Source organism: Bombina bombina, chromosome 1 (genome assembly GCF_027579735.1).
Source record: "Bombina bombina isolate aBomBom1 chromosome 1, aBomBom1.pri, whole genome shotgun sequence".
Classification (NCBI taxonomy): domain Eukaryota; kingdom Metazoa; phylum Chordata; class Amphibia; order Anura; family Bombinatoridae; genus Bombina; species Bombina bombina.
In genome coordinates this window covers 1,488,894,509-1,488,919,332 of record NC_069499.1, presented here as the reverse complement: position 1 = coordinate 1,488,919,332, position 24,824 = coordinate 1,488,894,509, and the positions used below count along the sequence as shown (strand labels likewise).

The following is a 24,824-nucleotide window of genomic DNA, read 5'->3' as shown; positions in this document are numbered from 1 at the left end:
AAAACATAAATACTTAACCTAAACCTTGGTGTTAACAATGCAGCCGGATGTTTTTGCAGTGCTAAAAGGGACAGTATACAATGTCAATATGCACAGATACTGATCTAAAAATTCAGTATAAAACCTTTTAAAATCTTACTTAGAAGCTCTCAGTTTAGCACTGTTGATGAGGTTAGGCTGAGACACCCAGTGAAAGGGACTGGGAAAACAAGAGGAGCATATGAAAAGACAGATTAGACAAACAGGAGTCTGTAAATGCATGTATACATCTGATACTTTGGGGCTGGGTTAGGAGTCTGAAAATCAGCACAATGTTCTTAAAAAAATAAGTAAGAAAATAGCGAGACAAGCTCAGCTGAGACAAAAAAATAAGCAAAACTGTATATATTGTTACAGAAATACTCCCAGATGGGCTATATAAATAGATCATCTACAAAATATTTATGCAAAGAAAAATCTAGTGTACAATGTCCCTTTATAGTTACATTTTACTGTCTAATGCTCTCTACTTTAATGTGTTCCCAATGAAATTCTTACCTGCAGGAATAAATGAATTACATATATCTCCTTTACCTTTATTTAGTTGTGTGAAATAGCTTATGTTTTCCTGTTGAAACTGCCAGCTATGCTGAAAACAATTAACATATTTGTATGTTCTGTAGAAAAGATATGTAAACGGGAGATAACAGCATAAACTAACCTCCCAGTTGGGGGTGGTAAATAGAGAGAGATATTTGTATCTGAAATACCTGGTTTTACTAATTGAACTTAGTTTTAATTAACATTTGAATACCTAACTATAACACTCTGTGTACTAAAAGAGAAAACATGACCAGGCCTGCTCCTTCTGCAGGATCTGCCCATTTAAATGGGCATATCCTTGAGAAGAATAGGTGATGGTTTTAATGAGCAAAAACAGCTATTTCGAATAATAAAATAACAAATTCCCCTACATTTAATACTCTGCATTAAGAATAACATTAGATTTGGAACACATTAAGGGGAAACCAATTTTACAGTGCAGTGTCTCTTTTAGCTTTATTATTTATTTATTTTCAGTTTGTTGGGTTGCAGAGATTTTAGGTTGCTTTAGGTTTTAGAAGTTAGATGTTATTAGCTGCACAAAACCAATATAATATTTTTTTTTGTCTTTTTTTATTTAAATGCTTTCTACCCACCCATCTGGTAAGCGTACAAATATTCTATTAAAACAAAAAGTTGCTCTTACACACCTATAGAACACTTCATTAATCACCATTTTCTTTACAGATGATTCATCAGACTGCCGAGGTCCACCGCAAATGAAAAATCCATATTTTAAAGAAGGTACATTTAAAAAAAATAAAAAAAATGTTTAAATTCAAAGAATGCTTTGAGCTACAGCACCCTGATAAAACATGTATATTTAATGGGACATAAACAGGTTGAGATCTGTGCATATCCTTAAAGGGCTAATTAATTAAAAATAGTTTGCCTAAAAAAATGTTTAAAAATTTCTGGCAAGTATTTTTAAATAATTTTCAAAAATAAGCAAAAATACTTAAATAGCTAAGGTGCCTGGAGCAGCCAACTCCACCCCTCTTATCAGTGTTTAGACACCGGCATTGTATTGCAACTGAGTTCACAGCTTCTAGGCATGCTCCAGCAGATAATTCCCTATGCACTTTTGCATTCTACCAAACCAACAATAGATATAGATACAGCCATAGAAGGAAATGTGTGGGGGGAGTTAGAGCTTTGCAATTTGGAAACTTAAAAGAAAGGGTTAATGGTGAGGCACTGCAGTATATATTTGCAGGTAAAGTAATTAAAGTACATATCATTATATTTTGTCTCTATCCCAACTTGTTTTATGTCCCTTTAAAGGGATATGATTTAGATAGAGCATGTCATTTTAAACCACTCTGGAATCACTTCTTGTATCTAATTCGCTTTGCTCTCTTGGTATCTCTTGATGAAAAACAGGGACGTATGCCTAGGAGCCGGCCCATTTCTGGAGCACAATATGGCAGCAGTTTTGCAAGAATGTTATCCATTTGTAAGAGCACTATTTCCTGCCATGTAGTGCTCCAGGTCGCTGCCTAGGTAACTCTTCGAAACAGAATATTATGAGAACGAAGCAAATTTGATAATAGAAGTAAATTGGAAACTTTTTTTAAAATGGAATAATCTGTCTGAATCCCAAAAATACATTCTTGGGTTTCATTTCCCTTTGAGATTAACTCATTGCACTTCAGTAACTCTAGGGAGACCTACCAGTTAAAACCCAAATATTATCATCGTATTTTCATCATGGCCAGAATAACATAATCAGGACTTATATCCAGACTCTCAAAAGCTCAGCCAAGATTATGTAAATGAAATCTGTCAGCGGTCCTTCTATATCTCAGTAAGGCCAGATTCTCTAAGAAGTGTCGTCAGTACGGCACAATCCCTCGATGAATTTTAGAAAGTTTATCTCCCAATGCAGAATTTTCAATGGGAAGAGAGACTTGCGTAGATTACAGCTTAAAGGGACAAAGAACCAAAAAAAAAATTATTTTGTGATTCAGAAAGAGCAGGCAATTTAAGCAACTTTCTAATTTACTCCTATTTTACCTAACAGAAAAGTAATATATACTAAAATATAGACAAAAGCAAGTTAAATTGTAGTGAAAACATTTCAGTTTAATTTATAATTGAGGCAGACTAAGAGGCCTACTTATCAAGCCGTCAACTGTGCTGCATTCGCCGGCACTAATACGCTCGCCTGACTTCGCCTAACATCGCGGCCGCGGACCTGAATACGCTCTCCATATTTAACAAAAAATCTGTCAAAAAGCTGTGCACCAAGTACGGGGCGATGAGCAGAGGACTGTTGTTAACTAACAGTCATCGATCTCGCTGCTATTCGGCTTTTTTCCCAACTAACTTTTCCCAACTTTATTTATACCCTGCCACTATACTAAAATGTTTAACCCCTATCCCGCTGCTCCCGGACCCCGCCGCAACTAAAGTTATTAACCCCCATCCCGCTGCTCCCGGAGCCCGCCGCAACTAAATAAATGTATTAACCCCTATCCCTCTGATTCCAGAGCCCACCGCAACTCTAATAAAGTTATTAACCCCTATCCCTCTGATCCTGGAGCCCACCGCAACTCTAATAAAGTTATTAACCCTTATCCCGCCGCTCCCGGAGCCCACCGCAACTCTAATAAAGTTATTAAACCCTATCCCTCTGATCCTGGAGCCCATCGCAACTCTAATAAAGTTATTAACCCTTATCCCGTCGCTCCCGGAGCCCACCGCAACTCTAATAAAGTTATTAAACCCTATTCCGCCGCTCCCGGAGCCCACCGCAACCCTAATAAAGTTATTAACCCCTATTCCGCCGCTCCCCGACACCGCCATTACTAACTAAATGTATTAACTCCTATCCCTCCGCTCTCGGAGCCCACCGCAACTAACTAAATGTATTAACCCCTTTCCTTCCACTCCCGGAGCCCACAGCAACTAAATAAATGTATTAACCCCTAAACCCCTGGCCTCCCCCATCACTCCCACTTACTAGACCTATGAACCCCTAAACCGCCAGCCCCCCCACATCGCCATAAACAAAATTAACCTATTAACCCCTAAACCTAACAACCCGCTAACTTTATATTAAAATAACATCATCCCTATCTTATAATAAATTTAAACTTACCTTTAGAGTTAAATTAAACTATATTAAACTACTAATGAACCTACCCTAACTATTATGCTGAAATTACATTAAACTATATTAAACTATTAATTAATCTACCCTAACTGTTATATTAAAATTACATTAAGCTACAAATTAACTATATTATATAGTTAAAAACCTAACCCTACTCGGGGGGCGTGTCCAACCACCGACTAAGATGGCTGCTGTTAGCTAGTGCTCCACTCTGAAGCTGCCACAAATTGCTGTTTATCTTTTTTCAGAGATTTGAAAACACTGCTTTTTGTGATATATGGGATTACTAGGACTTTAGGAACAGACCCATATAACTTGTTTGGCATAATAAGAGCGAGCAGACCTGACTAGGGAAGGTACGCAACAGAGGCCTTGGAGCAGCCTATACCTTTTCCTACCCCCCTCCATAATTCTGACCCGTCAGATAATACGGCCATTTGAGCCGCAGCAAACTCAATTTCTTCTAATGTGAGTAACCTATACAAAATAACATAGGAAGCAACTTTGTTAAATAGAGACGAACTACTCTTGGCATCACCCGGATACCGCAACACTGCCCACAGTATTCCGATTCCTGAAACATATACAAGAGACTACCTATGAACAACATGGAGTCGGCGGTCCATCTTATAGCCGAGCTCTGCAGACTGATAGATACATTTCAAGCTGAAATGACAGAAAATCTGCGCACCGCATTTATAGCAAAGGCAAGGAAAAGTAGTTGTACTTTGACCATGTGTAGACAGAGATTGCCAAGTCAGGCACCGGGACTTAGGTCGATGAACACCCCCCCAAAAAAACAGTACAAGTGAGCCAATATGAGAGGTGTACCTTGTGCACTGAAGGGAGAAATCCTGTATATATACGGAACGATATCCGATGGCAGCGTATCTGCCGACTTCTCTTGCTTCCGCCTCTATGCAAAACCCGGTCTGCAGCTCAATAAACGTCACCGCGTGACGTCAGGAGGGGGTGTATATGTAGGCAAACTGTATATTCACCCGGCCCAGCGGTTATGAGGAGTGTTAGCCTGGACTCGAAAGCTGGTCAAATCATCACAGAAGAAGAATTTTAATATGTATATCTATAAATATATGCCGGCAATGTATATTCCAATGCTTCTGGGCAGTACCGCTGGCATACCTTTAAATTGTTTCTCTTTGTACTTGATAACAAATTGCCTCCCTTCTCAGTGTCCCCAAATCTTCACTAGTTAAAAATGTACATAGCTACAACTTCTAAGAACTAGACTGCTTTGTCCTGGTGCACATTCGTGAACCAATTCCTTTTAAGTCTAGCTCAAAACAATTATAAGAAGGCTTCTATGAAGTCTCACTTGCATCTTTTGAGCAATATAAAGAGGTAAAATACTTATGGTTAACATACAGAAATCAACTAGGTTAAGACGTCGGGATTCCAAGAAATGTAATTATATTTAAGTCATAAATAACGTGCTCCGGTCTGTTACTGTATCATGCAGAGGTTCAGTGACCGTAATTAAACACACCGTGGTTGCTGTAATTTACGCTGTAGCAAGTTACTTTACACAGTTCCACACTGTCATCCTTTTGTAATACTTTTTACATACTAGAAAGTGTACAAGTCTGTGTTTGCTTTATCCAAAAAAAAAAAAAAAAATTGTTCTACCAATTTATGTATTTGAAAGTGTAAAATGTATAACTTGTACTTCATTCAGGGAGTTTAAACCACTTTTTTTCTTTTTTTTTTAAAAAAAAAAAAAAAAAAAAAAAAAAAAAGCAGTCTGTCTTCTGCTTTCTAATCTAACACTTTATTTCCCTGTGTAGATTTAACTTTCAGGCATTGACCAGCTTAATTGCAATAATGTTTTAACCACATGAGAAAATAATTATTTTAATGTACTTACACGCTGTACATTAAGTTTTAATATGGTCAGTATTTTAATTTCGAGGGAATATTGTGTGACTACATAAGTGAAAAATATTCAGTATTGTTCTATGCATACTTTCTTTAAGATCTGTTGACCAGATCTCTTGAATTGCCCAAGTCTTTTTTTCTTCTTTTTTTTTCAGAAACGCACTTTCCACAGTGCGTTTCTGAAAATCTCTGTCTACACATGGTCAAAGTACAACTACTTTTCCTTGCCTTTGCTAAATTATGGGTATTAACTGGTGATACCCAGGTTGTTACTTTAAGCCAATGTGTGATTAATACCAGCGGTTACACTCCTCTATCTATTTGATGGACATTTGTACACTGAGACACTAATTTGAGGAGTTCTCAATTTCTCCCTTGTTCCATATAACATAGAACATGGAAGGCACCACTCAGCCACAGTTTTATTCCCTCATGTCAGCTTCAGCAAGGGTGCATACAGAGACTGAATGTGCTAAGATATTTTCTGATGATCAAGGGACTTTATCCTTATCTACATTGTTTGAATCCCTGGAAAATCTCCTATTTAAGGAAATCAAAGCACAATGGGACATTTGGACATTCCAATCCTATATAAAAGCCAAAATGATCCCAAGGGGTCTGCGCATTTTGAAGTTTCCTACTTTTGAAGTTGATATAAATGATAAAGATTTTGTGAATGCATGGAATAATGTACTAACAGATTGTTCATTACAGCTTATGCAATTATTAATACAAATTAGAACACAACATCTTAATGACATCAAAAGTGAGATAGATACATTACAACTTGAACTTAACAAACGCAGTACAGACCCTGACTTCTCTAGATTTGATGCTATTTTACAAACATCTTTAGCTAAGGGTAAACAAGTGATAATGGAAAACAAACATGTCAAATTTATTAGGGACAAAACTGACTACTCTAAAGATTCGGTTTACCTCTGGAATAAGAAACAACGTAGGGAATATAGACGCAATACACCTAAATCCAATAAACAGAAAAATAAACGCAGAAATCGCAATAGACACCACAAATCTGTAACTTTTACAGACAGCGATACAGATAGATCAGACAAATCGTCTGATGAAAATCTCTCTGCTAGTGAGGAAGAGGTAGATATATTAACACGAACTAATACTATAACCAATCAACAGCCAAGTACTATACTAAAAACAGCTCCTCCACATATTTCTCTTATTAATGGTACCATACAGGGCACAAACCCTATAGACAAGAAACAAGTGGGTGCATCTAACACTAAATATGTTGCGACCAATACAAATACAGGCATTCATTCATATACTCCTTACACACATATGAGTACTAATGATAATGTGTGTGATCAATCAACCTTGGAACAGGTTTTTCCCTTAGGACAGATGCCACAGGGGATAGGGGTTTCACGACACTCCAATCTACAAAACCAAGACAGGTACCCAGTGAGAGGCAATCGCACTCAAACGAAATACAAGTAGATTCAGTTATAAACCTATCGTCCCTTCAGCTTAACAAAGATCAGCTAGAATTGCTTGGCCTAGGATTAGGTTTTGCCCCTACAACAAAGTTTGACCTATTTCAGACAATGATAGATGTTAATCGTCTCATCAGAAATATAACTTTAAAAAAGCATTTTACATCCAACACCTCTGAATGCATTTCTTACAATGACAATACAGTTTTCAATTCACACATTACGGAGTCCTTTACTGAGGCCTGTGATGTTCTTAATTTAGAACACCTATACTCTGAATCTTCTTCAAGTCAGGGCACCATCAACAATGCTGCCACCTTTAAGGATAAGTCTAAATTCTATCCCATCCAGTCTAGAGGACAAATTATTGAGACTTTTCACTCTCGGGTGGAACGAGATCTACAGATTCTCAATGATAATTCTACAGGTTACACCCACAATTTGCCTATCAGACTAAAAAAGGCTATGAGTACACTACAAAATAACACTAATATTGTCATACGCCCGGCTGACAAAGGTGGCAGCATTGTTGTTCTAAATAGATCGGACTATGTGGCAGAAGCCCATCGCCAATTGAATAATCCACAAGAGTACACTCCCCTTACGACAAATCCAACAGCTAGATTCAAAAAGGATCTTCTTGGAATTTTGGATGACGGTGTTGAACATGGGTTTCTTAATGAGCAAACTGCTTCATTCTTATATGTTCAACATCCTAAGATACCCATGTTCCACCTTTTTCCAAAAGTCCACAAATCCCTTATTAATGTCAAGGGTCGCCCCATTGTTAGTGGGGTTGATTCCCTACTAGAAAGACTTTCATCCTGGCTTGATAGTATTCTACAGCCTTTGGTGAACACCTTACCATCCTTTACCAAGGACACAAAACATATTATCAACTTATTGGCTAAACACAAGTGGAATGACAACTTTGTATGGGTGACAATAGATGCAGTCTCCCTGTATTCTTCCATACCCCACACAGAAGGTATCATGGCTATAAAATTCTTTTTAGCCAATTATACAGAGTATACTGAGGACTTTCAAAACTTCATAATTCGTGTATTGGAATTTTTACTCACTCACAATTTCTTTTGTTTTGAGTCCAATTTCTATCTTCAGAAAAGGGGTACAGCTATGGGGGCAAAATTTGCCCCCTCATATGCTAATCTCTACTTAGGCTTTTGGGAGATTTACTACATCTATGGAGACATCAATCCCTACAGGTCCTCTATATATTTTTATAAAAGATATATAGATGACCTGTTATGTATTTGGTCAGGTCCTTCAGAAGATGTGCCCAAATTCATTTCTTGGCTGAATCAGAATGAGTTGAATCTCAGTTTTACCTTCACCTCTGATCCAGTCAATATAGATTATCTTGATCTCACACTTACTGGTAACTGTAATGGCACCATTTCCACCAAGGTCTTCCGTAAACCAATATCAGGCAATACACTTTTACATGCTACATCTTGTCATCCCACAAATACTGCTTTTGCTGTGGCCAAAGGCCAATTTATGCGCATTAAAAGAAATTGTAGTAGGGAGGAAGATTTTGAACACGAAGCTAACCTATTGGAAAACAGACTAAAATTGCGAAAATATCCTAAAAGACAAATAAAACAGGCAAGACAACAAGTTAACCTCATCTCCAGAGAGTCAATGCTACTTGATAAATACAAGAACACAACAAGCAATTTTCAGGGTATTCACTTCGTCACAGAGTACAGTGCTCAATACACCGAGGTCTGCAACATTATCAAAAGACATTTTCCTCTTCTAATTGCAGACGACAAGCTCACAGATGTAGTGAAAAATGGCATTAGATGCTCTTACAAAAAATGTGCCACTTTGGCTTCAATTCTATCACCTACACAACTTAGATCTACAACACAACCTAGTAGCTCTTGGTTGAGACATCAGGGCATGTATAGATGTGGTCATAAAAAGTGCAAGCCATGTGACTATGCTCAAATTACGACAGAATTTAGATCCACTGTAACTGGGACCATCTATCCTATAAAATCCTGTCTAAACTGTACAAGCACTAATGTCATATATCTTGTCACTTGCATCCTTTGCAATATTCAATATGTTGGTCTCACGTCTAGGGACGTTAACTCTAGAATAAGAGAACATATCTCCTCCCTGACTAGGGGTACGGCTACAACTCCTTTAGTGCAACATTTTGCCACCAAACATAACTGCTGCCTTAATTCGTTTAGATGGGCAGCCATTGAAAAAGCCAAAGTCCCTATGAGAGGGGGAGATATAGACAAGGTTCTAGCTAAACGTGAAACCTTTTGGATTTTCCAATTAAAAACCAGACTTCCTCAAGGGCTTAACTCCAAATTTGATTTGATCAACTTTTGGGAGTAGATGTCTATATGTCAATGTATAGGTCAATTCATAATATATATTTTGACAAATCAATCTTCCTCTACTGTCCTATTCACATTCAAGTACATATGTCCGTAGTCCTTAACCCTGACTATTTTCATTTGGGACTAATTGTTAATACATGCATACTCAATGTACTTTCTATTCTTCAATATATTGCTGTCCATTTGACTCTTGTTTATAGTGCCCATATCGCATGTACCATATGTCTCATATAGTGTGATTCATAGCTGCAATCCATCTATACTTAGAATCTGCTGTGGTTCCTTTATATTCTTCCGACATAATCTTTAATCTAATATATTATATATATACAAAAATATAGCATTACAGTGTGTGTACACTACATTTTTCTTTTTTTCTTTTTGTCTTTATTAGACTATATACAGCACCCTAATTTGTATAGGGTGTATGCGATATCGTACACATATACTTTTATATATGTGCTATATGTGTATTCATAAGTCCCCTCTATTTTTCCCTCTCTCTTCTTCTCAGTCTCTTTATTCTCTTTTCTTTCTTTCTCTCCTTTTTAATTTTCCCCCTCCCCACCCCCTTTCTATTCTCTATTCTTCTCTTTCTTTCTTCTTCTCTTTTGCATAGCGACATTGCGTGTTTAAATCATTATATCGATATTTTCGCCTATGTTCACGCATTGTCTATTTGGCAATCATTTAATAACATTATTTAATAACATTAAGTATCTTGCATACTATCTTACATATATTGTGACTATATCCCCCTTTTTTCCATGTGAACACTTTGTGTCCCATATTGCTGCTTCTTTGTTCCCTCTATCCATTTGCTGATTTTCCAGTTTCTTTCTTCTCTTCTTTTCCGTTTTCTCTTTACTTATACATCATATATGTTTGCTTTCTTTTACCTACCCCCTTGCTCTAAAATAAAATATATTCTGACATGAATAGGGTTAACTTTTATGTTCATGCTAATGTGTTGAAATGGGCGTTTGTTGTTTTTTCTTTGAAAGTGTTTTTAGCCAATTGAATCACTTCACACCTCCTTTTTAAACACTGCACAGGTATAGCACCTTAGGCTATGATTACGGCATTTCGCCGAAACATGTAAGCCACTGGTGCTACGCTCATCTCTCCACTTACTTTCTGGCTGATGTTGTGTCTGTGTGAGCTGTGTCTCACTTCAACTTTTAAAAGAATCGAATAAAAGAATTTGTTTTATTATAACCTGGGACTCCATCCTTCTTCACCGCATTTATAGCACCTGTGATTGACATCTTTGATGAGAGTATACAAATAGTCCCTGTTCCGGCGATGGAGAGAAGTTGCGGCACTTTGGGGCCCCGGGGCGGGCTTCCCGCACCCCCAACCTACATGCAAGCACGGGGATCAAGATCCTTGCATCTACCCCAGTGGAACGCTACATTGCAGTATGACACTTTTGCAAGTGGGGAGACAGCTGACAGGGGCGCAGAGAGAGACGACTCTGATTTTGCTGCTACAGATAGTGTCGGCTCTCGATCAGATGTAACGGCTATAAACGGAACCGATAGCCCAGCCATAGTAGCCACAGTGACACCTATGCAGCTCCGTAGCTCTTCTTATAGAGCCAAAACCGCAAACAACAAACTGACAGAGAGGAGCGCTGAAAGTTTTCCCGGAGCGGAGAGACGGAAAGTGCAGGCTGGGTTGCTGGAACTCTATCCTCAAGAAGCTATACTGTTTCAGTCTTACCCCCATGCAGTTGGGGATCTAGATCCACTGGACTCTCTGTTTCAGCTTCTCAGCCTTAGAGGGGAAAGAGCTCTAGAAAGTAAAAAAAGTGTCTACCCCGCGGTAAGTCCCTCAGCAACAGCGCTGAGCATGCTGACAGTGTACATGGGGGCTCATGGACAGAACATTTTTGGACTGGGTTGCTTGCTTCTATCGCTTGGCTCCACGGCAATGCTTGCTATGTTCTCCTTAGACGCAGCAGGAATAGGATAGATGCTGCCTGACCTCAGCGTTATTAAGGTGACTGATTGCAATGAGAGACCTCTCTATGGGAACATTCTTTTGAGCCTGACATACCGCAGCAAGACTTTACCAAGATTTATTTTATGTGGTCTTATTAATATGCGGAGGGTCTCTTTGTCAATTGCTCTTTATATATGACTGGTTGTTGCGAGTGATAAAGAGTTACTGCCTTATGTACATAATTTTATTAAGCATATGTTTTGTAGCTAACTGTTTTTTCCTTTTACATAGGAATACCACTGTTGCCTTTGGCTATAGATCTAACCGCCTATGCAGTTTACGCCACCATTAGTTTTATTTTCTCTAAATACTAAGCTACATTAGTGCAATATATTTGTGGGTGCCTAAGTTAATAACTGTATCAGTTTCTTGTTTATGCGTAGGGAGATATGACCCTATAATGTAATTGCTTCATAGTGTATGCTATGCTACACACCCGTAGTGAATCACAACTATATCCCTACCCTAGATTTTATGCACATTTTACCACTGCATATTGAGACAGTAAATCTTACTTACAAATTGTCCACCTATGCATGTACTGACCTATATTAGGGACTGGATGTTAAGTATTGCTTCTACTACCATGATCTCTATTAATGTGTGGTTCCAGAAATGTGGGTGTATGTGAGGTTATACATATTAAGGGTCCAAAAGTGGCCCTATGTTATAGGACAAATTAGGCTGGTTAAGGTTTACTTTGATCCCTGACCTATGTTTCAAACATAAAATGGCAAAGTGAGGTTAATTATTTGGGACCCAAGAGTAGTCCCTTTAGATTCAAGTTACCCTCAGCAACGTTAATTTTGTTATGTTATCATGAGGTCCAAAAGTGGCTTCTTTTTTATTGTGGGGGTGCACAGTGTATGCGGCAACTATATATATATATATATATACAAATGTTTAAGATAACAGTCTTGTTAATGTGTGATTCTGATTTTGATGGATCTATTGTACTTATATTTCTGGTAACATTCCCTTTTGTTATATGTTAATAATTATTACATGTATGCCTGCACTATACCTCAATAAAAATTAAAACTTAAAAAAAAAAAAAAAACCTAACCCTACTCAAATAATTTAAATCTACTATTAAAAATTACAAAGTTACAAAAAACGAACAACTAAGTTACACAAAATAACAAAAACTAAGTTACAAAAAAAAATAAACACTAAGTTACACAAAATAAAAAATAAATTTTCAAATGTTTAAACTAATTACACCTAATCTAAGAGCCCTATGAAAATAAAAAGCCCCCCCCCAAAATAAAACCCCCATAGCCTACAATAAACTACCAATGGCCCTTAAAAGGGCCTTTTGCGGGGCATTGCCCCAAAGAAATCAGCTGTTTTACCTGTAAAAAAAAAATACAAACAACCCCCCCAACAGTAAAACCCAACACCCACACAACCAAACTCCCCCCCAAATAAAATCCTAACTAAAAAAACCTAAGCTCCCCATTGCCCTGAAAAGGGCATTTGGACGGGCATTGCCCTTAAAAGGGCATTTCGCTCTTTTCGGCCCAAAGTCCCTAATCTAAAATTAAAACCCACCAATAAACCCTTAAAAAACCTAACACTAACCTCCGAAGATCCACTTACAGTTTTTGAAGACCCGACATCCATCCTCAACGAATCACTGTATTTTACGGGGAGACATCCCCTTTCCTTTTATTGATAGTACACTTTGTACAATAAATAGTTTATATATTTTTGAATATATTTAATTTTTAGTCTATTTCTCGCTGTATAGTGGCATACACCAACAGTTATATTGAGGCTACCATAATTGAATATAATTAACTTAAATACAATCACTAGAGTACACAAAGATTGTGAAATATTATTATAGACCTAGGCTTGCTAGCGCTGTCACTTTCTCTCTTTTTTGCATTCTTAGAACCTGCTCCTAAACTTTACATTCCTGCTTTTTAAATAACGATAGCAAGAGTAGAAGGAAAAATTGATAATAGGAGTAAATTAGAAAATTGCATGCATTATCTGAATCATGAATGAAAAAATTTGGGTTTAGTATCCCTTTAAATGTGGAGAAATAGCCGACAACCCAGCACATTTAACAGCTCACGTAAACTTTTTAACATTTATCATGTAACACACAACATACATCATGGCTTAACATGCCAGAAGTGATTATTCTCTTTTGCATAACACTTTACAGAGGAATATTGATTTTGATGTTTTAATTACAGTTTTCATGGAAGCAGCAAAAAAACTCTCTGCAGCATGTGGTCTTTTTCTTTCATGTAATTAGCAAGAGTCCATGAGCTAGTGACGTATGGGATATACATTCCTACCAGGAGGGGCAAAGTTTCCCAAACCTTAAAATGCCTATAAATACACCCCTCACCACACCCACAATTCAGTTTTACAAACTTTGCCTCCGATGGAGGTGGTGAAGTAAGTTTGTGCTAGATTCTACGTTGATATGCGCTCCGCAGCAAGTTGGAGCCCGGTTTTCCTCTCAGCGTGCAGTGAATGTCAGAGGGATGTGAAGAGAGTATTGCCTATTTGAATGCAGTGATCTCCTTCTACGGGGTCTATTTCATAGGTTCTCTGTTATCGGTTGTAGAGATTCATCTCTTACCTCCCTTTTCAGATCGACGATATACTCTTATATATACCATTACCTCTGCTGATTCTCGTTTCAGTACTGGTTTGGCTTTCTACAAACATGTAGATGAGTGTCCTGGGGTAAGTAAATCTTATTTTCTGTGACACTCTAAGCTATGGTTGGGCACTTTGTTTATAAAGTTCTAAATATATGTATTCAAACATTTATTTGCCTTGACTCAGAATGTTCAACATTCCTTATTTTTCAGACAGTCAGTTTCATATTTGGGATAAATGCATTTGTTTCAATCATTTTTTCTTACCTTAAAAAATTTGACTTTTTCCCTGTGGGCTGTTAGGCTCGCGGGGGCAGAAAATGCTTAATTTTATTGCGTCATTCTTGGCGCGGACTTTTTTGGCGCAAACATTTTTTTCTGTTTCCGGCGTCATACGTGTCGCCGGAAGTTGCGTCATTTTTTGACGTTTTTTTTCGTCAAAAATGTCGGCGTTCCGGATGTGGCGCCAAAAGCATTTAGGCGCCAAATAATGTGGGCGTCTTTTTTGGCGCTAAAAAATATGGGCGTCATTTTTGTCTCCACATTATTTAAGTCTCATTATTTATTGCTTCTGGTTGCTAGAAGCTTGTTCACTGGCATTTTTTTCCCATTCCTGAAACTGTCATTTAAGGAATTTGATCAATTTTGCTTTATATGTTGTTTTTTTCTTTACATATTGCAAGATGTTCCACGTTGCAACTGAGTCAGAAGATACTTCAGGAAAATCACTGCCCAGTGCTGGAGCTACCAAGCTAAGTGTATCTGCTATAAACTTTTGGTATCTGTTTCTCCAGCTGTTGTTTGTATTGCATGTCATGTCAAACTTATTAATGCAGATAAAATTTCCTTTAGTACTGTTACATTACCTGTTGCTGTTCCGTCAACATCTAATTTTCAGAGTGTTCCTGATAACATAAGAGATTTTATTTTTTAAATCCATTAAGAAGGCTATGTCTGTTATTTCTCCTTCTAGTATACATAAAAGTCTTTTAAAACTTCTCTTTTTTCAGATGAATTTTTAAATGAACATCATCATTCTGATACTGATAATGGTTCTTCTGGTTCAGAGGTTTCTGTCTCAGAGGTTGATGCTGATAAATCTTTGTATTTGTTCAAGATGGAATTTATTCGTTCTTTACTTAAAGAAGTATTATTTGCATTAGAAATAGAGGATTCTGGTCCTCTTGATACTAAATGTAAACGTTTAAATAAGGTTTTTAAATCTCCTGTAGTTATTCCAGAAGTGTTTAATCTCCCTGATGCTATTTCTGAAGTAATTTCCAGGGAATGGAATAATTTGGGTAATTTATTTACTCCTTCTAGACGTTTAAGCAATTATATCCTGTGCCATCTGACAGATTAGAGTTTTTTGGGACAAAAATCCCTAAGGTTATGGGGCTGTCTCTACTCCTGCTAATGTATTACTATTCCTACGGCAGATAGTACTTCATTTTAAGGATCCTTTAGATAGGAAAATTGAATCCTCTCTAAGAAAAGCTTACTTATGTTCAGGTAATCTTCTTAGACCTGCTATATTTTTAGCGGATGTTGCTGCAGCTTCAACTTTTTGGTTAGAAGCTTTAGCGCAACAAGTAACAGATCATAATTTTATAGCATTATTATTATTCTATAACATGCTAATAATTTTATTGGTGATACCATCTTTTGATATCATTAGAGTTGATGTCAGGTATATGTCTCTAGCTATTTTAGCTAGAAAAGCTTTATGGATTAAACTTGGAATGCTGATATGTCTTCTAAGTCTACTTTGCTTTCCCTTTCTTTCCAGGGTAAATAATCATTTTTCGTTCTTTTCCTCACAACAAGGAACAAAAGCCTGATCCTTCATCCTCAGGAGCGGTATCAGTTTGGAAACTATTTCCAGTTTGGAATATATCCAAGCCTTATAGAAACCTATAGCCAGCTCCTAAGTACCTATAAAGATGCGGCCCTTATTCCAGCTTAGCTGGTATGGGGCAGATTACGTTTCTTCAAAGAAATTTGGATCAATTCCGTTCTCAATCTCTGGTTTCAGAACATTGTTTCAGAAAGGTACAGAATTGGCTTCAAGTTAAGGCCTCCTGCTAAGAGATTTTTTTCTTTCCCGTGTCCCAGTTAACACAGCAAAAGCTCAGCATTTCTGAAATGTGTTTCAGATCTAGAGTTGGCTGGAGTATTTATGCCAGTTCCAGTTCTGGAACGGGGGCTGGGGTTTTATTTTATCTCTTCATTGTACCAAAGAAGGTCAATTCCTTCAGACCAGTTCCGGATCTATCATTATTGAATCGTTATGTTAGGATACCAACATTCAAGATGGTTACTGTAGGACTATCCTGCCTTTTGTTTAGCAAGGGCATTATATGTCTACAATAGATTTACAGGATGTGTATCTGCATATTCCGATTCATCCAGATCACTTTTAGTGTCTGAGATTCTCTTTTTAGACAAGCATTACCAGTTTTGTGGCTCTACCGTTTGGCCTAGCCTCAGTTCCAAGAATTTTTTTCAAAAAGTTCTCGGTGCCCTTCTTTCTGTAATCAGAGAACAGGGTTTTGGTATTTCCTTATTTGGACGTTATCTTGGTACTTGCTCAGTCTTCTCATTTTCGAAGAATCTCATACGAATCGACTTGTGTTGTTTCTTCAAGTTCATGGTTGGAGGATCAATTTACCAATCAGTTCATTGATTCCTCAGACAAGGGTAACCTTTTTAGGTTTCTAGATAGATTCAGTGTCTATGACTCTGTCCTTGTCAGACAAGAGAAGTTTAACATTGATATCAGCTTGTCAAAACCTTCAGTCACAATCATTCCCTTTGGTAGCCTTATGCATGGAAATGTTGGGTCTTAGGACTGCCGCATCAGATGCGATCTCCTTTGCTCGTTTTCACATGCGACCTCTTCAGCTCTGTATGCTGAACCAATGGTGCAGGGATTACTCAAAGATATCTCAATTAATATCTTTAAACCGATTTTACGACACTCTCTGACATGGTGGACAGATCACCATCGTTTAGTTCAGGGGGCTTCTTTGTTCTTCCGACCTGGACTATAATCTCAACAGATGCAAGTCTTACAGGTTGGGGAGCTGTGTGGGGGTATCTGACGGCACAAGGGGTTTGGGAATCTCAGGAGGTGAGTTTTCCGATCAATATTTTGGAACTCCGTGCAATTTTCAGAGCTCTTCAGTCTTGGCCTCTTCTGAAGAGAGAGTTGTTCATTTGTTTTCAGATAGACAATGTCACAACTGTGGCATACATCAATCATCAAAGTCCTCTGGCTATGAAAGAAGTATCTCGAATTTTGGTTTGGGCGGAATCCAGCTCCTGTCTAATCTCTGCGGTTCATATCCCAGGTATGGACAATTGGAAAGCGGATTATCTCAGTCGCCAAACGTTGCATCCGGGCGAATGGTCTCTTCACCCAGAGGTATTTCTTCAGATTGTTCAAATGTGGGAACTTCCAGAAATAGATCTGATGGCTTCTCATCTAAACAAGAAACTTCCCAGGTATCTGTCCAGATCCCGGGATCCTCAGGCGGAGGCAGTGGATGCATTATCACTTCCTTGGAAGTATCATCCTGCCTATATCTTTCCGCCTCTAGTTCTTCTTCCAAGAGTAATCTCCAAGATTCTGAAGGAATGCTCGTTTGTTCTGCTGGTAGCTCCGGCATGGCCTCACAGGTTTTGGTATGCGGATCTTGTCCGGATGGCCTCTTGCCAACCGTGGACTCTTCCGTTAAGACCAGACCTTCTGTCTCAAGGTCCTTTTCTCCAACATAGGTGTGTCCGGTCCACGGCGTCATCCTTACTTGTGGGATATTCTCTTCCCCAACAGGAAATGGCAAAGAGCCCAGCAAAGCTGGTCACATGATCCCTCCTAGGCTCCGCCTTCCCCAGTCATTCTCTTTGCCGTTGTACAGGCAACATCTCCACGGAGATGGCTTAGAGTTTTTTGGTGTTTAACTGTAGTTTTTATTATTCAATCAAGAGTTTGTTATTTTAAAATAGTGCTGGTATGTACTATTTACTCTGAAACAGAAAGGTGATGAAGATTTCTGTTTGTAAGAGGAAAATGATTTTAGCAACCGTTACTAAAATCGATGGCTGTTTCCACACAGGACTGTTGAGAGGAATTAACTTCAGTTGGGGGAAACAGTGAGCAGACTTTTGCTGCTTGAGGTATGACACATTTCTAACAAGACGATGTAATGCTGGAAGCTGTCATTTTCCCTATGGGATCCGGTAAGCCATTTTTATTACATAAGAAAAAAAGGGCTTCACAAGGGCTTTTAAGACTGTAGATATTTTCTGGGCTAAAACGATTGATATATAAGCATATTTTAATACTTCATAGCTTTGAGGAATTATTTTATTCTTGGGAATTATGTAAAATAACCGGCAGGCACTGTATTGGACACCTTATTCTCTAGGGGCTTTCCCTAATCATAGGCAGAGCCTCATTTTCGCGCCTCTATTGCGCACTTGTTTTTGGGAAGCATGACATGCAGATGCATGTGTGAGGAGCTCTGATACATCAGCCAATCAGATTGAGCTCGCATTCTATTGGCTGTTCCGATCAGCCAATACAATGCGAGCTCAATCTGATTGGCTGATTGGATCAGCCAATCGGATTGAACTTGATTCTGATTGGCTGATTCCATCAGCCAATCAGAAAATTCCTACCTTAATTCCGATTGGCTGATAGAATCCTATCAGCCAATCGGAATTCGAGGGACGCCATCTTGGATGACGTCCCTTAAAGGAACCGTCATTCGTCGTCTAGTCGTCGGAAGAAGAGGATGGATCCGCGCTGGAGGTCTTCAAGATGGAGCCGGTCGTCATCGGATGGAAGAACATAGAAGATGCCGCTTGGAGAAGATGTTTGCCGGTCCGGATGTCCTCTTCTTGCCGGATAGGAGGAAGACTTTGGAGCACCGGATTATGGATCGCCAACCCCCGCTTGGGTTGGATGAAGATCTTGGAGCCAGGACGGATCGGTGAACCTGGCATGGTGAAGACAAGGTAGGAAGATCATCAGGGGCTTAGTGTTAGGTTTATTTAAGGGGGGTTTGGGTTAGATTAGGGGTATGTGGGTGGTGGGTTGTAATGTTGGGGGGGGGGTATTGTATGTTTTTTTTTACAGGCAAAAGAGCTGAAATTCTTGGGGCATGCCCCGCAAAGGGCCCTGTTCAGGGCTGGTAAGGTAAAAGAGCTTGTAATTTTTGTATTTTAGAATAGGGTAGGGAATTTTTTATTTTGGGGGTCTTTGTTATTTTATTAGGGGGCTTAGAGTAGGTGTAATTAGTTTAAAATTGTTGTAATATTTTTCTTATGTTTGTAAATATTTTTTTATTTTCTGTAACTTAGTTCTTTTTTATTTTTTGTACTTTAGATAGTTTATTTAATTGTATTTATTTGTAGCAATTGTGTTTAATTAATTTATTGATAGTGTAGTGTTAGGTTAATTGTAGGTAATTGTAGGTAGTTTATTTAATTATTTTATTGATAGGGTAGTGTTAGGTTTAATTATAACTTAGGTTAGGATTTATTTTACAGGTAAATTTGTAATTATTTTAACTAGGTAACTATTAAATAGTTCTTAACTATTTAATAGCTATTGTACCTGGTTAAAATAAATACAAAGTTACCTGTAAAATAAATATTAATCCTAAAATAGCTATAATATAATTATAATTTATATTGTAGCTATATTAGGGTTTATTTTACTGGTAAGTATTTAGCTTTAAATAGGAATAATTTATTTAATAAGAGTTAATTAATTTCGTTAGATGTAAATTATATTTAACTTAGGGGGGTGTTAGTGTTAGGGTTAGACTTAGCTTTAGGGGTTAATACATTTATTAGAATAGCGGTGAGCTCCGGTCGGCAGATTAGGGGTTAATAATTGAAGGTAGGTGTCGGCGATGTTAGGGAGGGCAGATTAGGGGTTAATACTATTTATGATAGGGTTAGTGAGGCGGATTAGGGGTTAATAACTTTATTATAGTAGCGCTCAGGTCCGGTCGGCAGATTAGGGGTTAATAAGTGTAGGTAGGTGTCGGCGACGTTGTGGGGGGCAGATTAGGGGTTAATAAATATAACATAGGGGTCGGCGATGTTAGGGCAGCAGATTAGGGGTACATAGGGATAACGTAGGTGGCGGCGGTTTACGGAGCGGCAGATTAGGGGTTAAAAGTGTAAGGCTAGGGGTGTTTAGACTCGGGGTACATGTTAGAGTGTTAGGTGCAGACGTAGGAAGTGTTTCCCCATAGGAAACAATGGGGCTGCGTTAGGAGCTGAACGCTGCTTTTTTGCAGGTGTTAGGTTTTTTTTCAGCTCAAACAGCCCCATTGTTTCCTATGGGAGAATCGTGCACGAGCACGTTTTTGAGGCCGGCCGCGTCCGTAAGCAACTCTGGTATCGAGAGTTGTATTTGCGGTAAAAATGCTCTACGCTCCTTTTTTGGAGCCTAACGCAGCATTTGTTTGAACTCTCGATACCAGAGTTAAATTTATGGTGCGGCCAGAAAAAAACCCGCGGAGCGTTAACAGCCCTTTTACCGCCAAACTCCAAATCTAGCCGTTGGTGTGCAATACTTTTAAGGCTTTAAGACACTGTGGTGAAATTTTGGTGAATTTTGAACAATTCCTTCATACTTTTTCACATTTGCAGTAATAAAGTGTGTTCAGTTTAAAATTTAAAGTGACAGTAACGGTTTTATTTTAAAACGTTTTTTGTACTTTGTTATCAAGTTTATGCCTGTTTAACATGTCTGAACTACCAGATAGACTGTGTTCTGTATGTGGGGAAGCCAAGGTTCCTTCTCATTTAAATAGATGTGATTTATGTGACACAAAATTTAGAGAAAATGATGCCCAAGATGATTCCTCAAGTGAGGGGAGTAAGCATGGTACTGCATCATCCCCTCCTTCGTCTACACCAGTCTTGCCCACACAGGAGGCCCCTAGTACATCTAGTGCGCCAATACTCCTTACTATGCAACAATTAACGGCTGTAATGGATAATTCTATCAAAAACATTTTAGCCAAAATGCCCACTTATCAGCGAAAGCGCGACTGCTCTGTTTTAGAAAATACTGAAGAGCATGAGGACGCTGATGATATTGGTTCTGAAGTGCCCCTACACCAGTCTGAGGGGGCCAGGGAGGTTTTGTCTGAGGGAGAAATTTCAGATTCAGGGAAAATTTCTCAACAAGCTGAACCTGATGTGATTACATTCAAATTTAAATTGGAACATCTCCGCGCCCTGCTTAAGGAGGTGTTATCTACTCTGGATGATTGTGAGAATTTGGTCATTCCAGAGAAATTATGTAAAATGAACAAGTTCCTAGAGGTCCCGGGGCCCCCCGAAGCTTTTCCTATACCCAAGCGGGTGGCGGACATTGTAAACAAAGAATGGGAAAGGCCCGGCATACCTTTCGTCCCTCCCCCTATATTTAAGAAATTGTTTCCTATGGTCGACCCCAGAAAGGACTTATGGCAGACAGTCCCCAAGGTCGAGGGGGCGGTTTCTACTCTAAACAAACGCACCACTATACCCATAGAAGATAGTTGTGCTTTCAAAGATCCTATGGATAAAAAATTAGAGGGTTGCTTAAAAAGATGTTTGTTCAGCAAGGTTACCTTCTACAACCAATTTCATGCATTGTTCCTGTCACTACAGCAGCGTGTTTCTGGTTCGATGAACTAGAAAAGGCGCTCAATAAAGATTCTTCTTATGAGGAGATTTTGGACAGAATTCATGCTCTCAAATTGGCTAACTCTTTCACCCTAGACGCCACTTTGCAATTGGCTAGATTAGCGGCGAAAAATTCTGGGTTTGCTATTGTGGCGCGCAGAGCGCTTTGGCTAAAATCTTGGTCAGCGGATGCGTCTTCCAAGAATAAATTGCTTAACATTCCTTTCAAGGGGAAAACGCTGTTTGGCCCTGACTTGAAAGAGATTATTTCTGATATCACTGGGGGCAAGGGCCACGCCCTTCCTCAGGATAGGTCTTTCAAGGCCAAAAATAAACCTAATTTTCGTCCCTTTCGCAGAAACGGACCAGCCCCAAGTGCTACGTCCTCTAAGCAAGAGGGTAATACTTCTCAAGCCAAGCCAGCCTGGAGGCCAATGCAAGGCTGGAACAAAGGTAAGCAGGCCAAGAAACCTGCCACTGCTACCAAGACAGCATGAGATGTTGGCCCCCGATCCGGGACCGGATCTGGTGGGGGGCAGACTCTCTCTCTTCGCTCAGGCTTGGGCAAGAGATGTTCTGGATCCTTGGGCGCTAGAAATAGTCTCCCAAGGTTATCTTCTGGAATTCAAGGGGCTTCCCCCAAGGGGGAGGTTCCACAGGTCTCAATTGTCTTCAGACCACATAAAAAAACAGGCATTCTTACATTGTGTAGAAGACCTGTTAAAAATGGGAGTGATTCATCCTGTTCCATTAGGAGAACAAGGGATGGGGTTCTACTCCAATCTGTTCGTAGTTCCCAAAAAAGAGGGAACATTCAGACCAATCTTAGATCTCAAGATCCTAAACAAGTTTCTCAAGGTTCCATCGTTCAAAATGGAAACCATTCGAACAATTCTTCCTTCCATCCAGGAAGGTCAATTCATGACCACGGTGGATTTAAAGGATGCGTATCTACATATTCCTATCCACAAGGAACATCATCGGTTCCTAAGGTTCGCATTTCTGGACAAGCATTACCAGTTTGTGGCACTTCCGTTCAGATTAGCCACTGCTCCAAGAATTTTCACAAAGGTACTAGGGTCCCTTCTAGCGGTGCTAAGACCAAGGGGCATTGCAGTAGTACCTTACTTGGACGACATTCTGATTCAAGCGTCGTCCCTTCCACAAGCAAAGGCTCACACGGACATTGTCCTGGCCTTTCTCAGATCTCACGGGTGGAAAGTGAACGTAGAAAAAAGTTCTCTATCTCCGTCAACAAGGGTTCCCTTCTTGGGAACAATAATAGACTCCTTAGAAATGAGGATTTTTCTGACAGAGGCCAGAAAATCAAAACTTCTAAACTCTTGTCAAATACTTCATTCTGTTCCTCTTCCTTCCATAGCGCAGTGCATGGAAGTAATAGGTTTGATGGTAGCGGCAATGGACATAGTTCCTTTTGCGCGAATTCATCTAAGACCATTACAACTGTGCATGCTCAGTCAGTGGAATGGGGATTATACAGACTTGTCTCCGACGATACAAGTAGATCATAGGACCAGAGATTCACTCCGTTGGTGGCTGTCCCTGGACAACCTGTCACAGGGGATGAGCTTCCGCAGACCAGAGTGGGTCATTGTCACGACTGACACCAGTCTGATGGGCTGGGGCGCGGTCTGGGGACCCCTGAAAGCTCAGGGTCTTTGGTCTCGGGAAGAATCTCTTCTCCCGATAAATATTCTGGAACTGAGAGCGATATTCAATGCTCTCAAGGCTTGGCCTCAGCTAGCAAAGGCCAAATTCATACGGTTTCAATCAGACAACATGACGACTGTTGCGTACATCAACCATCAGGGGGGAACAAGGAGTTCCCTGGCGATGGAAGAAGTGACCAAAATCATTCAATGGGCGGAGACTCACTCCTGCCACTTGTCTGCAATCCACATCCCAGGAGTGGAAAATTGGGAAGCGGATTTTCTGAGTCGTCAGACATTTCATCCGGGGGAGTGGGAACTCCATCCGGAAATCTTTGCCCAAATTACTCAGTTGTGGGGCATTCCAGACATGGATCTGATGGCCTCTCGTCAGAACTTCAAGGTTCCTTGCTACGGGTCCAGATCCAGGGATCCCAAGGCGACTCTAGTAGATGCACTAGTAGCACCTTGGACCTTCAAACTAGCTTATGTATTCCCGCCGTTTCCTCTCATCCCCAGGCTGGTAGCCAGGATCAATCAGGAGAGGGCATCGGTGATCTTGATAGCTCCTGCGTGGCCACGCAGGACTTGGTATGCAGACCTGGTGAATATGTCATCGGCTCCACCATGGAAGCTACCTTTGAGACGGGACCTTCTTGTTCAAGGTCCGTTCGAACATCCGAATCTGGTCTCACTCCAACTGACTGCTTGGAGATTGAACGCTTGATCTTATCAAAGCGAGGGTTCTCAGATTCTGTCATTGATACTCTTGTTCAGGCCAGAAAGCCTGTAACTAGAAAAATCTACCACAAAATATGGAAAAAATATATCTGTTGGTGTGAATCTAAAGGATTCCCTTGGGACAAGATAAAAATTCCTAAGATTCTATCCTTTCTTCAAGAAGGTTTGGAGAAAGGATTATCTGCAAGTTCTTTGAAGGGACAGATTTCTGCCTTGTCTGTGTTACTTCACAAAAAGCTGGCAGCTGTGCCAGATGTTCAAGCCTTTGTTCAGGCTCTGGTTAGAATCAAGCCTGTTTACAAACCTTTGACTCCTCCTTGGAGTCTCAATTTAGTTCTTTCAGTTCTTCAGGGGGTTCCGTTTGAACCCTTACATTCCGTTGATATTAAGTTATTATCTTGGAAAGTTTTGTTTTTGGTTGCAATTTCTTCTGCTAGAAGAGTTTCAGAATTTTCTGCTCTGCAGTGTTCTCCTCCTTATCTGGTGTTCCATGCAGATAAGGTGGTTTTGCGTACTAAACCTGGTTTTCTTCCGAAAGTTGTTTCTAACAAAAACATTAACCAGGAGATAGTCGTGCCTTCTTTGTGTCCGAATCCAGTTTCAAAGAAGGAACGTTTGTTGCACAA

The 24,824-nt window shown here is 39.4% G+C and overlaps 1 protein-coding gene across 1 annotated transcript in view; it reads left to right on the top strand.

Moving 5' to 3' along the window:
- Positions 1 to 24,824, top strand: part of TRIM25 (tripartite motif containing 25) — a 171,269-nt gene that overhangs the window by 84,313 nt on the left and 62,132 nt on the right. Inside the window, exon 6 of the mRNA XM_053707343.1 lies at positions 1,270 to 1,326. Coding sequence (XP_053563318.1) covers positions 1,270 to 1,326 — 57 coding nt within the window. The remainder of the gene's footprint in view (positions 1 to 1,269; positions 1,327 to 24,824) is intronic.